The 21030-nt window shown below is 41.2% G+C and overlaps 1 protein-coding gene across 1 annotated transcript in view; it reads right to left on the reverse strand.

Moving 5' to 3' along the window:
* CENPE (centromere protein E) overlaps positions 1 to 21030 on the reverse strand; it is a 466760-nt gene that overhangs the window by 8097 nt on the left and 437633 nt on the right. The window contains 1 exon segment of the mRNA XM_030192156.1: positions 2798 to 3087. Coding sequence (XP_030048016.1) covers positions 2798 to 3087 — 290 coding nt within the window.

The following is a 21030-nucleotide window of genomic DNA, read 5'->3' on the forward strand; positions in this document are numbered from 1 at the left end:
ACCTTGGTGGAAACTATATTTGTTTTTCTATGCTCAATTAGTCTGTAATGCATTATTGTTTGGGGGAGCACTTTGGACTTCATTTCTCTATTCAAGAGTTGGATCTGTTGGAGTGTCCTATGATGGGTAAGAGGAAAATTAAAAATAAGTATGTCTTGTTGACTCTTAGCACTAGGGGCCAGATGGATAAATATGTCATGATCAGCCTGCCCTCAGGTAGCAATGCTCAGCTTTATCTTCTCTAGATGGAGCTTCCTGGAGCTCTACCAAGAAGTCTCCACCCCCTCCTCCTTTGGCCGCCTTGACTTAACAGTTTGTGTCATCTAATATTAAGGTACTGCCCAAGAACAGGAGAATGCCTGCAGATACTTCATCTGAGTTCTTAGTTATGTCTAGCACTGCTCTTACAAAGGCTGTTATGTCATTTTTCTATTTTTGTTGCTAATGCAATTTTAAATTACGCTAATCTATACCTGAAATACTCCTCCCTTGGGTGAATCTTTTCATAAAGGCAGTTAAGCTACAGCACGTATTGCCTCCTCTATATGGACAGTGTTTAAGGTCTACCCCAGGAGTCCTTAAACACTGGATTAAGATTTTTCATAACTAGATATCTGGAAGATAGTTTATAGAACCTAGGAAGCGATTTGAGGTATGGTGAATCAGCTATGTACTTGTACTATGGAAACAGATTCTAAATTCTAGGACACTGACCTTAAGTTTTCCTCTCTAGAAAAGTGGGTTCAGATTGTGGAGCCCCAACTTCTCTCTTGACAGGTGGCAAATAAGTCAATTATAAAAGGACAGTCTTGATTTATATTATAAACTGAAGGGTAAAGAAAAATTCCCTTAAAATGAACTTCAATTTTCATTTTACCAGTTTTTATTTTTGTTACATTTGTACCCCGCGCTTTCCCTCTCATGGCAGGCTCAATACGGCTTACATGGGGCAATGGAGGGTTAAGTGACTTGCCCAGAGTCACAAGGAGCTGCCTGTGCCTGAAGTGGGAATCGAACTCAGTTCCTCAGTTCCCCAGGACCAAAGTCCACCACCCTAACCACTAGGCCACTCCTCCACTTTATCTGCTGAAATTTTATTGAACAGCTCAAAGTGGTTTTAAATAACCAAGATACTATTCTGATTGCTCATTGTTATATACTAGTAAGATCTGTATGTAGAATGTTGCTTAAGGGGAGCGAGATGTTTTAGTTTCTGAATAAAGTTTGGATCTGATGCCTTTTAAAGTTTGGCAAATGCAATTTCAACAAGGGCAACCCTCCTTACTTTCTCCTATGACATGCCCCTCTGCCCCCCCATGAACTCTTTTAAAGTAGTACTAATATAACCACCCCACCTCCAAAAACCCCCAAACAAAACAAAAAAAACACATGGAAAGAAAAATGTTTCAGATATGATGGTCTTGTTCCCAAGTTGCTTGGAAAAGCAGTATTTATATTTTGCTTTCCAGCCTGGTGCCTGCAACATTAGGGAAGGGATTTTGGATTGAGCTCACATCTTTTCCAGTTGTAGCTGAATGCAACTTACCTTGCGCTACATTAGGTGATTTCCTTCCCTGGAGTGCTCACAAGCTGTTTGTACCTAAGGCAGTGGAGGGTTAAGTGACTTGCCCAAGATCACAAGGAACTGAATTTCTTGCTCTAACCCTTAGGCAATGCCTCCATGCTAATAAAAGGAGGAAAAGAAATTCTGTGCTATCAGGTGAAAGATGCATATACTTAAACTGTGGAGTATGGTCATGGTTGAGTAGGAGGATAATCTATTTTTATCAGAATAGTAATGATGCAGATTTATGAAATACAAACTTTGTATTAGACATTTTAGAAATTTGTTTACCTAATTGCCTGTTGATAAAATCATAATAGCAGATATCTAAACATTAAAATACAGTTTGATATTGCTTTTCTGCTACTTTGCCACAAAACTACACTGAGAAAATGTGCCACTTACAATTCAGAACTATATGTGTCTATAGAAGTAATTACACTGGCAATATCAAAAACTCAGAACGGGGTAAAAATAAATATTTTACTGACTGGTGCCTATACCAACATTACTAATAAGACAGCATTTCAAAACATTCTATATAAGGAGCAGTTGAGGGCATTACATATTATTTACTACTACTTATCACTTCTAAAGTGCTACCAGACGTACGCAGCGCTGTACACTTGAACATGAAGAGACAGTCCCTGCTCGATAGAGCTTACAATCTAATTAGGACAGACAGAACAAACAAACAAACAAACAAAGAGATAAGGGAATATTAAAGTGAGAATAATAAAATAAGGGTTCTGAACAAAGTGAATAAGGGTTAGGAGTTAAAAGCAGCATCAAAAAGGCGGGCTTTTAGCTTAGATTTGAAGACGGCCAGAGATGGAGCTTGACGTACCGGCTCAGGAAGTCTATTCCAGGCATATGGTGCAGCAAGATAAAAGGAACGGAGTCTGGAGTTAGCAGTGGAGGAGAAGGGTGCAGATAAGAGAGATTTACCCATATGTATATAGATCAGAGTCTTGTAGCCTTTCAAAACTTTCTTCTCTTCGGAGCTTTAGGCTATAATATTCATTGATTAATGAAGATTATAGCCTAATGTTCTGAGAAGGAGAACGTTTTGAAAGGCTACAAAGACAGATGATCCAAAAATATATATATGTATCTATATGTAAAGAATGCCATCAAACATTATTTATATATAGAATATTTGGAAGTGCTGTGTTATTAGGTTAAAATTGAATGTGGATATATAAATAAAGTAGCCATAGTAGAGGTACATACCTGGCAATGTTACAAAGCTGGAGTTGTCAAAGAACTCTATTGGATAATTAACGTGTAAAGCTGTTCCTAAATCAGATGCTTTACTTTTTGGAGAATCTAAAATTGATGTTTCTTGGGATGACGGTTTCTTGAAATGTGAAGATATGTGCTCTGTCTTCATTACTGAAATTTCAGTCGTTTTGGGAGACATTGGAAAACGCTTATGTAGAACTTCTGTTTGAGAAGATTGGGTGCATTTCACTGCCCTTTCCTTCCATTTCTGAAGTTCATCTTTGAGTAGAGACTCATGTCTGAAGAGAGAAAAAAAATGTAAACAAAAACAAAAAAACCTGATAAATTTATAGGTGCAAATTCTTTACATATAGATATTGCTGATGTGGAAAAAATGAATAATTTGACAGGCTATCATTGGAAGAAAATGTAAGAGGAGAACCTGATTAAATATTTATGTGGTTAGAAAATAGCCATGAGCGATATCCCTTTTGGGTTTCATATTCAAGCCAGTATAACCTATCACCAAAATATTAAAGATTTGCAAGTGATGTATACGTTGTTCACTTTATATTATGATGTCCCTTTTCAGTAAAATTGTTTTGATAACACTTTATAAACTATTAATGGTCAGAGGAGTTCTATTAATCTAGATGTGTTTTGCAACCTATTGAGGGTAAGTCAATCTGTTTGTTCAGCCACACAGCTTGCTTTGTGCACAAGCAAAGTTATACGTACCAATATAGAATGAGGAGACCAGGAACTAGAAAATGACACGGGGACCCACGGTAAAATTTTTATTGTTATTTATTTTTTTTTTTTTTACCAAGGTTTACCACGGGTATGGAAGCAAAACTTTTTACCACACTGCGGGAGCGGTAAAAACTTTACTCCCACTATAGAAAATAAAAACCATGATTACCGTGGATCCATTGTTTCCAACCTCTCTCCTTCCTTTGTTCTGCTCTCCCTTACCTTCCTCCCCATTGCGACACAAGGAGATTCCCCATAGGACTGCTCTGGGGCCTTCCCTCCTCTGCTGACTTGCAAAACAGGAAGTTACAGCAGAAGGCAGGAGTCGGAGGAGGGAAACCCCTGGAGCAGACCTATGGGGAATATTCAAGGAGGTTTGATTGAGAACAAGAGACAGTATGTCATCCAGCATCCTATGTCACTATTTCCTCTGTTCAGCACCATTATTTATGCAAGGTATTGCACTACTACTCTAACAGATTGGGGAGAATGTCTGTTTATATCATCATATTTTTTCTTTCAAAATATCACATAATGCATTTTAAACGTCATTGCTTTCATTTGGATTTACATTTTGCATTCTACAATATATCATCATCATTTTTCTATTTCAGTTTTCAAACACACACCACTATAGTACCGGAGATCTATATATTGGACCAGTTCTCAGTTCTATTTTGTTGTTTTTTCTCCCTTATTAGGCACTACATCACTTTGCATAGCCGTTTCAGTAGAGGATTAATATATACAGATAGTTAAACATTTGATGTTATTATCCACAAATATTACCAACAGGATCTGCCGTGTTATACCAATAGACAGTATTTACAAGAGTCATCACGGTCTTTAAGGCTATTTGACATATAATGTCTCTTTATGGTTATTTTAATAATTAATTCATGGTGATTTCTCCACATCATCTGTTTTTTAAGTCCCCCCTTTTTTCAATGGCTCAATCATCCTTATATTTTCATTTATTATTCCATTACGTTTTGCTGTTTTATTACTGATATACTTAGTCAGCACTTATGCTGACCACGTCGCAGCTTTGCAGATCTCTTCAATAGTGGCTGACTTCAAGTGGGCCACTGACGCTGCCATGGCTCTAACATTATGAGCCGTGACATGACCCTCAAGAGCCAGCCCAGCCTGGGCGTAAGTGAAGGAAATGCAATCTGCTAGCCAATTGGATATGATGCGTTTCCCCACAGCCACTCCCCTCCTGTTGGGATCAAAAGAAACAAACAATTGGGCGGACTGTCTGTTGGGCTGTGTCCGCTCCAGATAGAAGGCCAATGCTCTTTTGCAGTCCAATGTGTGCAGCTGAGGTTCAGCAGGGCAGGAATGAGGACGGGGAAAGAATGTTGGCAAGACAATTGACTGGTTCAGATGGAACTCCGACACAACCTTTGGCAAGAACTTAGGGTGAGTGCGGAGGACTACTCTGTTATGATGAAATTTGGTGTAAGGGGCCTGGGCTACCAGGGCCTGAAGCTCACTGGCTCTACGAGCTGAAGTAACTGCCACCAAGAAAATGACCTTCCAGGTCAAGTACTTCAGATGGCAGGAATTCAGTGGCTCAAAAGGAGGTTTCATCAGCTGGGTGAGAACGACATTGAGATCCCATGACACTGTAGGAGGCTTGACAGGGGGCTTTGACAAAAGCAAACCTCTCATGAAGCGAACAACTAAAGGCTGTCCTGAGATCGGCTTACCTTCCACACGGTAATGGTATGCACTGATTGCGCTAAGGTGAACCCTTACAGAGTTGGTCTTGAGGACGTAGAATCCAGCCGTCGCTTCCTCGGGGCTGAGGCCAAAAAAGGTCGGTCTCGGGGGGGCTGTACCGCAGGAGCCCTCAGGGTAGGGGGAGACCCACCCGAAGGCTCACCGCCACCAGCAGGGGAATGGACAGCCCTCACCTGCACTCCAGTCGAAGCACCACCGTCCGATGACATTAGCACCAGTGGAGGTCCCGGTACCACCGACGCAGCCTTTCGATGTCTCGGTACCGACGATGCAGAGGGTCGATGCCTCGATTCAGTCGATGTAGTCGATGCCGAGGTCGAAGGTCTTGAAGCTGTCGACGTCGATGCACTCAATGCCCCCGGTGCTGCTGCCGACGAAGAGCCCGAGAACAACACGTTCCACTGGGCCAATCTCGCTACCTGAGTCCTCTTCTGTAAAAGGGCGCAAAGACTACAGGCCTGCGGGCGGTGCCCAGCCCCCAGACACTGAAGACACGACGCATGCCTATCAGTGAGCGAGATTACCCGGGCGCACTGGGTGCACTTCTTGAAGCCGCTGGGAGACTTCGATGACATGGGCGGAAAAATCACGCCGGCGAAATCAAAACTCGTAATGGCGGTAAAGGCACCAAAAATAGGGAGAGAAAAAACCCGAACCGAGGCCTCAAAAAGGCCTACCCCGAAAATGAAAGGAAACTTAGCGGGGCAAAAGCTGGAAACACGGGAAAAGGGGAAAAGACCGTAAAGGTCTTCTTCTAATTTTTTTTTTTTTTTTGCAAAAAACGCGAAGACGCGCGAGGGTCAACTTAAGGGGCGTGAAACGGCGCAAAACACGACCGTCCCGAGCGCGGACAAAAGAAGACTGATGAACACGAGCCGGTTCGGGCGGGAAGACGGCCGCGCATGCGCGGTGCGCATCGGCGCGCGAGGACTAGCAAAGGCCTTTGCTAGTAAAGTTTTCCGATTGGAGGGGCTGCCGTGGACGTCACCCATCAGTGAAAACAAGCAGCCTGCTTGTCCTCGGAGAATAATCTATATACTGATGATTATCATTTGACATTATTGGATTTCTATTTCAATTTCAAGATACACAGGTTTACAGTATCAGCAATTGTTTTTCATTGGCTTCTCTATTGGTTTCAGTTTTTATTAGGCAACGCATCTTAACACACTTTTTTTTAATATAGATTTACTATACGCAGTCTCAGCCTACTCTGATTATTGTACAGTTATCCTTTCTTTAAAAAAAATATTTAATACTCACATAATCATGACGATACGTTTTTATGTTTTCGTAGACCAATTCCGTACTACAGTACTTAAGGAAAACTATTCTTTGGAGAATGACAAAATAGAATTTAAACTAATCTTGTTATCTATGTACCCATTCATGTAGCCAACAAGGTTAGTTTAAATTCTATTTTATTTCAACATTTGCTATATATTTGTTTTTCTTTCAGTATTACTATACAGTTGCACACTATGTACAGTATTAATAAGCATTTTTTTACATTGACTTCACTACTTTGAGAATCTAGACATTAAAATAAGCCTTCCTGTATTCATAACTTTTTTTTAAATACTTTTCCCCCTGGTTACCTTTACTTTAAATGATTACATATGATCTTACATACTGTATTAGACATTTTATACTCTTATATGATATATATATATATATATATATACACTAGTAATGAAGGCCCGTTTCAAATCGCAATGAAACGGGCGCTAGCAAGGCTCCCCTCCGTCCCTTTGTGTCTCCGTGTGTCGCCGGCCCCCCTGTAGCCTCCGTGCGAATGTGCTGTCACCCTGGCCCTTTTGGCACGCCCCCCAGCGTCCATGACCGTTCCCTTCCCCCCGATGTGTGTGTTGCCAGTGCACCCCCTTCCACCCCCACCGATGCTGTCGCTGCTGGCACTCCCCCTCTCTGAAGGCCCCCCACCTCACTGACCTGGCGAAACAGAAGATTTTAGCGTCATGTGAATGCCCCTGCAGTAGGAACCGATAGAGTAACGTGTGCCCCGCCCTCGACGTCATCGCGTTTTGACGTGAGGGCGGAGCACAGCTACAGTGCAGTACAACGTTGCAGCTGAGAATGTGCTCCACCCTCAATGTCATAATGTTTGACACGAGGGCGGGGCCCACAGACTGTGATTTTGTGTGGCTTCAGAACTTCGAACTTACGAACCTGGCTTCAGTGACGTCAGTGCAAATAGAACGTTGAGGGTGAGTTTTATATATACAGTGGTGGAAATAAGTATTTGATCCCTTGCTGATTTTGTAAGTTTGCCCACTGACAAAGACATGAGCAGCCCATAATTGAAGGGTAGGTTATTGGTAACAGTGAGAGATAGCACATCACAAATTAAATCCGGAAAATCACATTGTGGAAAGTATATGAATTTATTTGCATTCTGCAGAGGGAAATAAGTATTTAATCCCTCTGGCAAACAAGACCTAATACTTGGTGGCAAAACCCTTGTTGGCAAGCACAGCGGTCAGACGTCTTCTGTAGTTGATGATGAGGTTTGCACACATGTCAGGAGGAATTTTGGTCCACTCCTCTTTGCAGATCATCTCTAAATCATTAAGAGTTCTGGGCTGTCGCTTGGCAACTCGCAGCTTCAGCTCCCTCCATAAGTTTTCAATGGGATTAAGGTCTGGTGACTGGCTAGGCCACTCCATGACCCTAATGTGCTTCTTCCTGAGCCACTCCTTTGTTGCCTTGGCTGTATGTTTTGGGTCATTGTCGTGCTGGAAGACCCAGCCACGACCCATTTTTAAGGCCCTGGCGGAGGGAAGGAGGTTGTCACTCAGAATTGTACGGTACATGGCCCCATCCATTCTCCCATTGATGCGGTGAAGTAGTCCTGTGCCCTTAGCAGAGAAACACCCCCAAAACATAACATTTCCACCTCCATGCTTGACAGTGGGGACGGTGTTCTTTGGGTCATAGGCAGCATTTCTCTTCCTCCAAACACGGCGAGTTGAGTTCATGCCAAAGAGCTCAATTTTTGTCTCATCTGACCACAGCACCTTCTCCCAATCACTCTCGGCATCATCCAGGTGTTCACTGGCAAACTTCAGACGGGCCGTCACATGTGCCTTCCGGAGCAGGGGGACCTTGCGGGTACTGCAGGATTGCAATCCGTTATGTCGTAATGTGTTACCAATGGTTTTCGTGGTGACAGTGGTCCCAGCTGCCTTGAGATCATTGACAAGTTCCCCCCTTGTAGTTGTAGGCTGATTTCTAACCTTCCTCATGATCAAGGATACCCCACGAGGTGAGATTTTGCGTGGAGCCCCAGATCTTTGTCGATTGACAGTCATTTTGTACTTCTTCCATTTTCTTACTATGGCACCAACAGTTGTCTCCTTCTCGCCCAGCGTCTTACTGATGGTTTTGTAGCCCATTCCAGCCTTGTGCAGGTGTATGATCTTGTCCCTGACATCCTTAGACAGCTCCTTGCTCTTGGCCATTTTGTAGAGGTTAGAGTCTGACTGATTCACTGAGTCTGTGGACAGGTGTCTTTCATACAGGTGACCATTGCCGACAGCTGTCTGTCATGCAGGTAACGAGTTGATTTGGAGCATCTACCTGGTCTGTAGGGGCCAGATCTCTTACTGGTTGGTGGGGGATCAAATACTTATTTCCCTCTGCAGAATGCAAATAAATTCATATACTTTCCACAATGTGATTTTCCGGATTTAATTTGTGATGTGCTATCTCTCACTGCTACCAATAACCTACCCTTCAATTATGGGCTGCTCATGTCTTTGTCAGTGGGCAAACTTACAAAATCAGCAAGGGATCAAATACTTATTTCCACCACTGTATATATATATATATATATATATATATATATATATATATATATATATATATAAATCATATAGAAGTATAAAATGTCTAATATATGTACATACACATATACACATATATACATACACATACATACACACACACACACACACACACAGTGCAATCCACTTAAGTGCAAGGGTCTGGGACCAAGGAAATGCATGCAGTTAACCAGAACGTGCACTTAACCGTTGTGACCCAAAGAAGCTTGACATCTGATAAACATATGTACAGTACTGTTTATTATTAAAGTACAGTATACAGTCTCAGTTAACTGACATTAGGCTGGCTTTAAGTAGTTATAGTTCTCTGTATACTCTTGGGTCTGGAGTTCCATAGATTACGTCTGCAGGACAGTAAAAACTGTCATAGCACTGACATCCAGATAGGCCCGCACAGTGTTGAGACTCTCCAGTGCTCTAGCAAAAGTGACAGGAGGAGGTTGTTGAATTTCGTCAGCATGTGCCTCGCCACTCATTTCTTCATCTGTTCCATCATCAGCCATTGTTGCCTGCGTGTAGGCGCATATCTCGACATCAGTGCTGTCTTCAGCTGTTTGTAGATTCTAATCAACAGCTACATAGCGATGGAACTCCTCTTCAGTAACACCAGCTGGGATGTCAATAACCTCTTCATCTGACGCGTTTGCAACAGCTGCATCCGTTTCGTCCCTCTCCACATCCTTAAAGCGTGCCTGCTTGTAGCAGCTCACAATGGTTGCCTGTGTAACATGATTCCAGGCTTCTTTCTGCATATGTAGGGAATCCAACAGTGATAGATTACGAGCCAGTTCAACAGAACTGCACGTTTATCCTTGGCAGTCTGGTCTTCCATAACGCTCATCAGACGACGTAGCACAAGAGCCCGATAATGTTGTTAGAAATTGGCTGTTATGCCCTGATCCAGAGGTTGGATCAGAGAGGTAGTGTTTGGTGGCAGGAAGACCACCTTGACGTTAGACAGCCTGACATCATCCCTGTGTGCAGCACAATTACCACAAAGCAGCAAAATCTGACGCTTTTGTGCCCGCATTCTAGTGTCTAACTTCTTTAGCCACTGCTTCCAAATTTCCCCAGTCATCCATAAATTTGCGTTAGCCTCGTATGACACAGGAAGTCATTAACTTTCTTGAAGCAACGGGGCTGTTTGTTTTTTCCAATGACGAGGGGTTCCAACTTCTCACTCCCATCCATATTGCAGCAAAGGAGGATTGTCAGTTGGTCCTTCGATGTTTTACCTCCAGTAGTTTCGGCATGTTTGAATGCAAGTGTTCCAACAGGAATCGCTCGCCAGTAGAGACCATTTTTGTCAGCATTGAAAACGTCATGAGGTGCAAACTCATTCAAGATGGTAGGAAGGACTGAAACAACCCAATTTTCAGCACCAAAGTCATCAGTGTCTTGTTTCTCACCATGCTGTTTCTTGAATTTTATGCTGTTCCTCTCCTTCCATCTTTCCAACCACCCAACAGTGGCTTTGAATTCAGTCACTCCAAGACTTTCTGATACCTGGTTAGCTTTCTCCATAAGCAGTGGACCACTGACAGGAAACTGTCTGCTCCTGACTCGAGAAAACCACTGAAGAGCAGCATCTTCTACCTCCTCAGCTTTTCCTGCCCTTTTACGTTTCCTGTGTGGATTTGTATTGTTTTGCCAGTCTTCCAGAAGCTGATCTTTCTGCTTCAAGACACATGAAATTGGACTGGGATTGACACCATATTCTTTAGCAATAGATGCTTGACTTTGTTTGTTTTCTAATTTTTTAAGAACTTCTATTCATTCAGCCAGTATTAAAGTCTTACAGTTCTGCCGCAACGACGACGACTCCAGTGTACACTCTAACAACATTCTTTTGCTTATTCTGCCTGTGGCAGTTAAAAGGGCAGTAAATTTGAAATTTCGTTGGTTGTCATGTGCCAATCAGCTTCCATATTCCATTTGCGCACTTATGCGGAGTCTTTCCTGCAGAGGAGCGGTCTTGAACCATGCATATAAGCGAATCTTGCACTTATCAGTGGTGCCCTAAAACAAGTTTGTCCCCATAGAAATTGATGGTGCCAAAAACGGGAAATAATATATATAGATATATATAATTGTTTATTCTCCACATCCATTTTTAAAATAATGTAGATATTTTTGTTTGCTCTTATCTATGGACTTTTAGACTCCTGATGAAGGCTTTTTAGCTGAAACATGAATTCGTGTTCAGTTGCTCCCTGAACACAATTTAAAAAAATCACATCTTTATATCATCATTTGGACTCCTTGTGGAGAATCCCACCATTCAAACAGCATACAAAACATAATAGCCATACTAGGTCAGAGCAAGGGTTCATCTAGCCCAGTATCCTGTTTCTAACAGTGCGCAAATACCTGGCAGAACCCCAAATAGTAGTAACATTCTGTGCTACCAATGCCAGGGCAAGAAGTGGCTTCCCCATGACTGTTTCAACAGACCCTGGACTTTTCCTCCAGGAACTTTGCCAAACCTTTTTAAAACCCAGTTATGCTAACCACTGTTACCACATCCTCCAGCAATAAGTTCCAGAGCTTAATTATTTGTTGAGTGAAAAAATATTTCCTCCTATTTGTTTTAAAAGTAAAACTATGTAGGTTGGAGATCAAGATGGCGTCCGTGTGAGGGAGTGTTGCTTGCAGGCTCCCGAACCCCAGGCTCTGCTCCAGTAGCGTTTTGCTTTCTTTCACCTGAAATATGATGAAAAGAAAGGGCAAATTCGGGGCAAAAGCCGCTACTAGCCCAGGCGCTGTTTCGACGCTTCGGCAGCCGACCCTGGAAACTTTTGGTCTCCAAGCACTAGGATCCCAGGTTCCTGCCCTGGTTGGATCCCCGGACCAGCGAGGGGATCTTAGCACGGAGGCAGCGTCTTTGAGCCCGCCGTACCAGACTGCCCCGCCGAGACCGAGTGGAGAAGCGGGAGCGATGGGAGAACCTCAAGTGGAGACCTTGGAGGTTAGCGGCGGCCCTGTCGGATACTCGACCCCGGAAGAAATGACATCAGGTTGTAGGGCGGGACGTATCAACCCCTCGCCCTCCCCCATCCAGGAGGCTCCGCATACTGGACTCGACGTGAGGCCTAGACCGGCAGTCGTTACCCTTGAGGCCCTCTGGGATGCAATCCAGACTCTCAACTCGTCCTTACTTCAAATAACTAATTCCTTTAATACTCAAGTAAAGGACTTAAAACTATCTTACCAAACTATGGAATCGAAAGTTAAGGATTAGGAAGGAAAATGTGAGTTAAACTTGCTTGAAATTAAAAAGTTACACTCTACTGTTGGTAATATAGTAATGGAGAAAGAATTGAAACAAAAGAAAATTGAATTTTTTGATAATCAACTCGGGCGTAACAACCTCAGATTTTTAAATTTTCCTAAGACTCCCTTGATATTACCTATGGAGATGCTGAAAAAATATTTCCTTGAAGTACTTCAAATTCCTAAAGAAGCCTTGCCTGCAATTACAAAAACTTACTATATTACAGGAGCTAATACTGTTCGAGTGGAAGCTCCAGAGTTGAAATTACTCAATGTTTGGAATCATCTCTAGAAACAATCACGGAACACACGACTCTTCTTGCTTCCTTTGCATTTGAATCAGATAGAAACCTTGTTTTCAGACTACACTTCAGATTTATTTCAACTCAATTTCTGGGATCAAAAATACAAATTTTTCCCGATCTCAGTAAATCTACTCAAAGGAGGAGAAGAGAATTTCTGGGACTTCGGTCCCGGGTTCTCTCCTTGGGTGGTACTTACAAGTTGAAATTTGCCTGTAGATGTATAATCTCCTTGAATAATGCATACTATGTATTTTTTGAACCAGAAAAATTGAGGCAATTTATAATTGCTAAAGAAAGTGGAGGCGAATTGGCAGTGGTTGCTCCGGTAGGGAGCTGAAACCGCTGGCAGGGAATGAGATCTACCCTCACAAAATGTTTGTTTAAAGAGTAAACTCTTAAATTTGCTTTATAAATTTTCCTTGTATCTTGATCAATATAATGTGGACTAAGTAACAATGCGTTCTTATTGGTTTTGTTTTTGACTCAATGGATAAGGATTTGTCCTATATATTTCCCTGAATTTCCTACATTTATTATATGTAAATGTATACTTTGAAAATTGATTTAAAAAAAAGTATTACTATGTAATTTCATCGCGTGTCCCCTCGTCTTTGCCCTAACCTCTTTAGCCTTTTCTCATACGAATGGAGTTCCATCCCCTCTACCATTTTGGTTACTCTTTGAGCCTTTTCTAATTCCACTCTATTTTTGAGATATGGCAACCAGATTTGAATAACAAAATTCAAAACTTCACTCAAATTCTACTCTCTGTAGGTTCGTGCAGAATTGGGGACTTCAACAGTTAGTTTATATATATATAAAGTAGCTTCAATAGCCCAGGGAACCTTTAATTAGGACTCCACTGAATTGGCCAACATCATAGGCACCTACTACTTTCCGAAAAACCTCACAGATGCCAAAAAACTCCCTATCTAGGGGAGAAAAAGACACTGTGAACAAAAAACGGAAAATAGAGTATTTTAATCTATTGTTGTAATGTCCATCTTAATGCACAACACTGCAGAGAATATTGAATGGAAGAACAAAACTTATATAGTTACTCTGTACACCTTTTGAATTAAGTGAAATATCACCAGTTTTCTAAAACTGAAACAGTTATACAATAAACTTATCAGTTAGAGTTCATACTAACAAACAAAGAGTCACTTATCTTGAGCCTTAGATTTATATCTCTTATGTAGACAAAATGACCTGCTTCCACGTTGTCAGTAAACTGGTTCTATATTTTCAATCACGCACTCTTCCGGCTACAGAGTAATTTTTCAAAGTGGGTAATGCTGAAAAAGCATTACTTCCATATTTCACTAATTTTCCCGACAGCAAGGGACCCACTGTTTCGCAATCTTCATCAGGAGAATGTCGAAAAACAAAAAAATTGTTCTCGTTCAATCCATCGCGAACACCAGTTCAGAAAATGGCGAATGTTGATAAAGGACGCCAACAGTTTAGCTCCACCCTCTGGGAGGTATTTGCTATAGTATCCAATCATCAATTAGATCCCACTAGGTGGTATTCTCTATTTGTATCCAATCCGCAAGACGGATGACTCAATTATAACTGACATATAACGACAGCATGCATCCTATACATATTAGGAATAACCTTCCATTTGCACAGTTTTTACGTTATAGACGCATTTGTGATACTCCACAGAAATATAAACATTCTGCCGTTCGATTGAAAGACAAGTTAACCGAAAGAGGGTACCCTACTAAAATTGTGAAACATGCATTTAAAAGAGCTCTTTATAATCATCGTGAATATTTGTTGGGAACTAAACTCCAAAACAACCAAGCAATGGAAGACCAAAAAACTGTCTGCATCATGCAATATACATCAATGGCACCTAGGGTTGCTAATATTATATATAAAAATTGGAAAATATTATCTACCCATGAAGTATTTGCTAGACAGAAATGTATGATATCATATTCCAGACGAGCTAATTTATCTGAGATGTTATGTCATCCCGATGTAAGAACAGGTATTCATCACAATAGAGCAGTAACGCTGGGTCATAATAAATGTAGGACATGTGTCATGTGTGCAGTGATGGAAGAAACCAACAAATTTTGGGATCAGGTAAAACAAGATTGGTTTTATTTGAAAGGAGAGACTTCCTGTATATCAAAAGCAGTGATTTACATGATCACATGCCCATGTGGATTGCGGTATATAGGACAGACGAAACGAATGTTCAAAGTGAGACTTTCAGAACATAAACATGCTATACAGTCCAGAAAAGTTCATATGCCTTTGGCTAAACATTGTATAGAGAATAATCATGTATTTAGTCAATTGCGATGTATAGTAATAGAGCAACTTATAAATAACCACAGAAGAGGTAATATTTCACGCATTTTACACCAAAAAGAACAAAAATGGATTTATCATCTACAAACCATCTACCCGAAAGGGTTAAATGGACCAATGGAATGGGAAGCATTTTTTTTAATAGAGAATGCGTCTTTTTGATATAATGGGAAGTTACAAAGGACCACATATTCGGAAGATATGGATTTCATTATGAATCTACGTTTTGTGAATATATGTTGAATACTCTTTTTGGAACATGTTTGTAGATTCTCAAAGATTTTTTGCGTATTCTTTGGACACTTTCTCTTTAAGTTCTCTGAGAGTAATGGTATGTCAGTTATAATTGAGTCATCCGTCTTGCGGATTGGATACAAATAGAGAATACCACCTAGTGGGATCTAATTGATGATTGGATACTATAGCAAATACCTCCCAGAGGGTGGAGCTAAACTGTTGGCGTCCTTTATCAACATTCGCCATTTTCTGAACTGGTGTTCGCGATGGATTGAACGAGAACAATTTTTTTGTTTTTCGACATTCTCCTGATGAAGATTGCGAAACAGTGGGTCCCTTGCTGTCGGGAAAATTAGTGAAATATGGAAGTAATGCTTTTTCAGCATTACCCACTTTGAAAAATTACTCTGTAGCCGGAAGAGTGCGTGATTGAAAATATAGAACCAGTTTACTGACAACGTGGAAGCAGGTCATTTTGTCTACATAAGAGATATAAATCTAAGGCTCAAGATAAGTGACTCTTTGTTTGTTAGTATGAACTCTAACTGATAAGTTTATTGTATAACTGTTTCAGTTTTAGAAAACTGGTGATATTTCACTTAATTCAAAAGGTGTACAGAGTAACTATATAAGTTTTGTTCTTCCATTCAATATTCTCTGCAGTGTTGTGCATTAAGATGGACATTACAACAATAGATTAAAATACTCTATTTTCCGTTTTTTGTTCACAGTGTCTTTTTCTCCCCTAGATAGGGAGTTTTTTGGCATCTGTGAGGTTTTTCGGAAAGTAGTAGGTGCCTATGATGTTGGCCAATTCAGTGGAGTCCTAATTAAAGGTTCCCTGGGCTATTGAAGCTACTTTATATATATATAAACTAACTGTTGAAGTCCCCAATTCTGCACGAACCTACAGAGAGTAGAATAGGAGTGAAGTTTTGAATTTTGTTATACATTATTGCACTCCAGACAATTTAAGATTTATCTGATTAACCAGATTTGAATGCAATTTTCAAGGTGAGGTCACACTATGGAGAGATAGAGACATTATATTCTTGGTCTTATTTACCATACCTTTTCTAATAATTCCTAGCATCCTATTTGCTTTTTTGGCCACTGCCACACACTGGGCAGAAGATTTCAACATATTGTCTATAATGACATCTAGATCATTTTCTTGGGTGCCAACTCCCAAGGTGGACTTTAGCATCAGGTAACTGTGATTCAGATTATTTTTCCTAGTGTGCAACACTTTGCAGTTGTCTACATTAAATTTAATCTGCCATTTGGATGCAGTCTTCCAATTTCCTAAGGTCTTCCTGCAATTTTCCACAGTCCATATGTGTTTTAACAACTTTGAATAATTTTGTATCATCTGCAAATTTAATCACCTCACTTGTCGTTCCAATTTCCAGATCATTTATAAATATGTTAAATAGCACCGGTCCAAGTATAGATCCCTGCTGCATTAGTCACCCTTCTCTATTGAAAAAAAATGGCCATTTAACCCTACCTTCTGTTTCTGTCCAATAACCAATTCCAAATCCACAATAGAACATAGCCTCCTATCTCATGACTCTAACTCTCAGGAGCTGCTCATGAGGGACATTGTCAAAAGCTTTCTGAAAATCTAGATATACTACATCAACCAGTTCACATTTAACCATATATTTATTCACGCCTTCAAAGAAATGAAGCAAATTGGGGAGGCATGACTTCCCTTGGCTGAATCCATGCTGACTCTGTCCCATTAAACAATGTTTATCTATGTGTTCTGTAATTTTATTCTTTATAATAGTTTCCACTATTTTGCCCAGCACTGACGTCAGGCTTACCATCTGATATTTCCCAGATCACCACTGGAAACCTTTTAAAATTAATCTGCGTTACGTTGGCCACCCTCCAATCTTCAGGTACTATGTATGATTTTAACTACAGGATAAAGATCACTAACAGAAGATCAGCAATTTCCTGTTTGAGTTCTTTCAGTACCCTAGGATGCATGCTATCTGGTCCAGGTGATTTAATACTTTCTGTTGATTTGGCTTATTACATCTTCCAGGTACACCAAAATTTCAGTTCCTCCGCATTGCCACCGTTAAAAACCATTTCTGGTACAGGTAGATTTCTTACACCATCTTCTGTAAAGACCGAAGAAAATAATCCATTCAGTCTCTCTGCTATGGCCTTGGCCTCACCGAGTGCCCCTTTTGCTCCTTCATGATCTAACGGTACCGTGGACTCCCTCACAGGCTTTTTGCTTCTGATGTACCTGAAAAGGTTACTTTGAGTATTTGCTTCTGCAGCAAGTTTCTCTTCATATTCTATTTTTAGCCTTCTTCATCAATGCTTTGCATCTAACTTGGCAGTGCTTCTGTTGCTTTTTTATTTTCTTCATTCAGGTCCTTTTTCCATAAGAACATAAGGATAGCCATAATGGGTCAGACCAATGGTCCATCTAGCCTAGTATCCTGCTTCCAACAGTGGCTAATCCAGCAGTAACCCAATTAGTAGCAACATTCTTTGGAGGATGTTCTTTTAACCATGCTGGCTGTCATTTGCTCTTTTCCACCTTTATAAATGTATGCAATACATCTGGTCTGGGCTTTCAAAATGGTATTTTTAAAAACGTCTATGCTCAATTTAAAGTTCTAACCTTTGCAGCCGATCCTTTTAGCTTCTTTAAACTATTTTCCTCATTATATCATAGTCACCTTTTTGAAAATTTAATATTACTACAGTAGATTTCCTTTGGCCTACTGGAGGATATGAGTAGATATGAAACAGGACTTACTGCAGGACTCTGTTCTCCCATAAGAAGGGAGCCTGGGGCTCCTTGTTTAACAAGTGAAAAGGATATGCTGGACAGCTGAAAATAATAGGGGGGAGCTCAGGGGTTTCCTGCTAAACAAGAGGACATAATGGATACAGTATAGAGGGAAAGAGAAGGCTGTCTCTCCCATCCCCAGCACCCCCTACCCTACTTGCTATAGTCAACTCCACCCACCCTACCCCTCATCCCACCCACCCCAAGACTGACACTTCCTAAATCCCTATTCTAACTATACTACTTATCACAACTTAACTCCACCCGAATTACAACTGTCTCAAATTGCTGAGGAGTAAAGTTAATCTTGTATACTGTCAAGCCTCATCATAAAATACCTATTCATACCCATTCAACAAATCAAGATGACTTTTATTCTCTGTAATAATTGTGGAGCTTTAGTTTCAAGGCCAATCATCTGGAAACTTAAGGCTTGTCCTATCTGTAATCAGCTCGCTAGTTTAAAACAAGAGGTCAGTAAATTAAAGCAGGAATTAGATGCACTTAAAGCAACTTCTAAGACTGCACAAAATCAAACCAAATTCACACCACTGCCTCAAAGGATAAAACCTCTTAAGAATAGATGGTTCACAGTAGGCTCAGGCAGACTTCGTCATGTGACACAGAGGCATACACCCTCACAAGTGTTACCCCTACAGAATTCTTTTGCTCCATTAGAGCTCTGTGAGGTTCCTAAAAATAGAACTGAGCCAGAAGAAACAGCAAAAGCAAAAGAAATTAAGGTGGAACAAAAAGATATGGAGGGACCCAAAAACAGAAAACACACCAAAATATCAAATGTTGAAACACATACCAGGAAATGTAAATGTAAATGGAAAGTGATGACCACAAATGCTCGCAGTCTTGGCAACAAAGTTCATGACCTTCAAGCCCTGATGTTGGAGGCAGACTTGGACGTTGTTGCAATCACAGAGACATGGCTCAATGGTTCTCAAGAATGGGATACAAACATACCAGGCTATAATCTATTTAGGAAGGATACAGAGGGTCGTAAAGGTGGAGGAGTAGCTCTATATGTGAGAAATGATATCACAGCAACCGAAATGACAGGGACCTGGGGTAAGGAAGAAGCGATATGGATCACCTTAAAAAGAGATGATAGAACCTCTGTCCACGTGGGTGTTGTCTACAGACCTCCAACACAATTGGAAGAATTAGATAAAGACCTGATCGCAGATATTCAAAAGTTGGGAAAGAAGAGAGAGGTGCTGTTGCTGGGAGATTTCAATCTGCCGGATGTAGATTGGAAGGTTCCGTCTGCGGAATCGGAAAGAAGTAGAGAGATTGTGGATGCTTTCCAAAGTGCTCTGCTCAGACAAATGGTCATGGAACCCACGAGGGAGGGAGCGACGCTGGATCTGGTGCTCACAAATGCGGATAGCGTGTCAAATGTCCGAGTGGGTGCCCACCTGGGCGGCAGTGACCATCAAACGGTTTGGTTTGATATGACGGCTGAAGAGGAGGGTTGCCACTCAAAACTCAAAGTCCTGGATTTCAAGCATGCTGACTTTAGTAAAATGGGGGAATACCTAAAAAGGGAGCTGATGGGCTGGGAGGACGTACGAGAAGTGGAAGGACAGTGGTCCAGGCTGAAAGAAGCTATAAATAGGGCCACAAACCTTTATGTAAGGAAAGTAAATAAAAGCAAGAGAAAAAGGAAACCGCTATGGTTCTCCAAGCAAGTGGCTGAGAAACTAAAGGCTAAAGAGTTTGCATTCCAGAAATACAAAAAAATTCAAGACGAGGAACACGGGGAGGAATACCGGAGGAAACTGAAAGAAGCCAAGAGAGAGGTACGTCTGGCAAAAGCACAAGCGGAAGAACAAATGGCTAGAAAGGTAAGCAGGGGTGACAAAAATTTCTTCAGGTATATTAGTGAAAGGAGAATGACTAAAAACGGAATTGTGAGACTAAAAGATACTGCAAACCGCTATGTAGATAAAGATGAAGAAAAGGCAAATTTGTTAAATAGATACTTTTGTTCTGTTTTTACTGAAGAAAATCCGGGAGAAGGACCACGATGGACTGGCAAAAGTTCATTTGAGAATGGAGTGGATATAGCACCGTTCACGGAAGAGAGTGTGTATCAACAACTAGAAAAACTAAAGGTGGACAAAGCCATGGGACCGGATGGGATCCACCCCAGGATATTGAGGGAGCTCAGAGAGGTTCTGGCGGGTCCTCTTAAAGATTTGTTTAATAAATCCTTAGAAATGGGAGAGGTTCCGAGGGATTGGAGAACGGCGGAGGTGGTCCCTCTTCACAAAAGTGGTGATAGGGAAGAAGCTGGAAACTACAGGCCGGTAAGCCTCACTTTGATTATTGGAAAAGTAATGGAAGCGATGCTGAAGGAAAGGATAGTGAATTTCCTGGAAGAAAATGAGTTGCAAGATTCGAGACAACATGGTTTTACCAAAGGGAAATCGTGTCAAACGAATCTCATTGAATTCTTTGATTGGGTGACAGGAGAATTGAACCGTGGACGTGCTATAGACGTAATCTACTTAGATTTCAGCAAGGCTTTTGACACGGTTCCCCACAGGAGGCTCTTAAATAAACTGGATGGGCTGAAGATAGGACTCAAAGTGGTGAACTGGATTAGGAACTGGTTGATGGACAGGCGCCAGAGGGTGGTGGTGAATGGAGTTCGCTCGGAGGAGGGAAAGGTGAGTAGTGGAGTGCCTCAGGGATCGGTGCTGGGGCTGATTCTGTTCAATATATTTGTGAGTGACATTGCCGAAGGGTTAGAAGGTAAAGTTTGCCTATTTGCGGATGATACTAAGATTTGTAACACAGTGGACACCCCGGAGGGAGTGGAAAACATGAAAAAGGATCTGAAAAAGCTAGAAGAATGGTCTAAGGTTTGGCAACTAAAATTCAATG

Source organism: Microcaecilia unicolor, chromosome 2 (genome assembly GCF_901765095.1).
Source record: "Microcaecilia unicolor chromosome 2, aMicUni1.1, whole genome shotgun sequence".
In the NCBI taxonomy this organism is placed as follows: domain Eukaryota; kingdom Metazoa; phylum Chordata; class Amphibia; order Gymnophiona; family Siphonopidae; genus Microcaecilia; species Microcaecilia unicolor.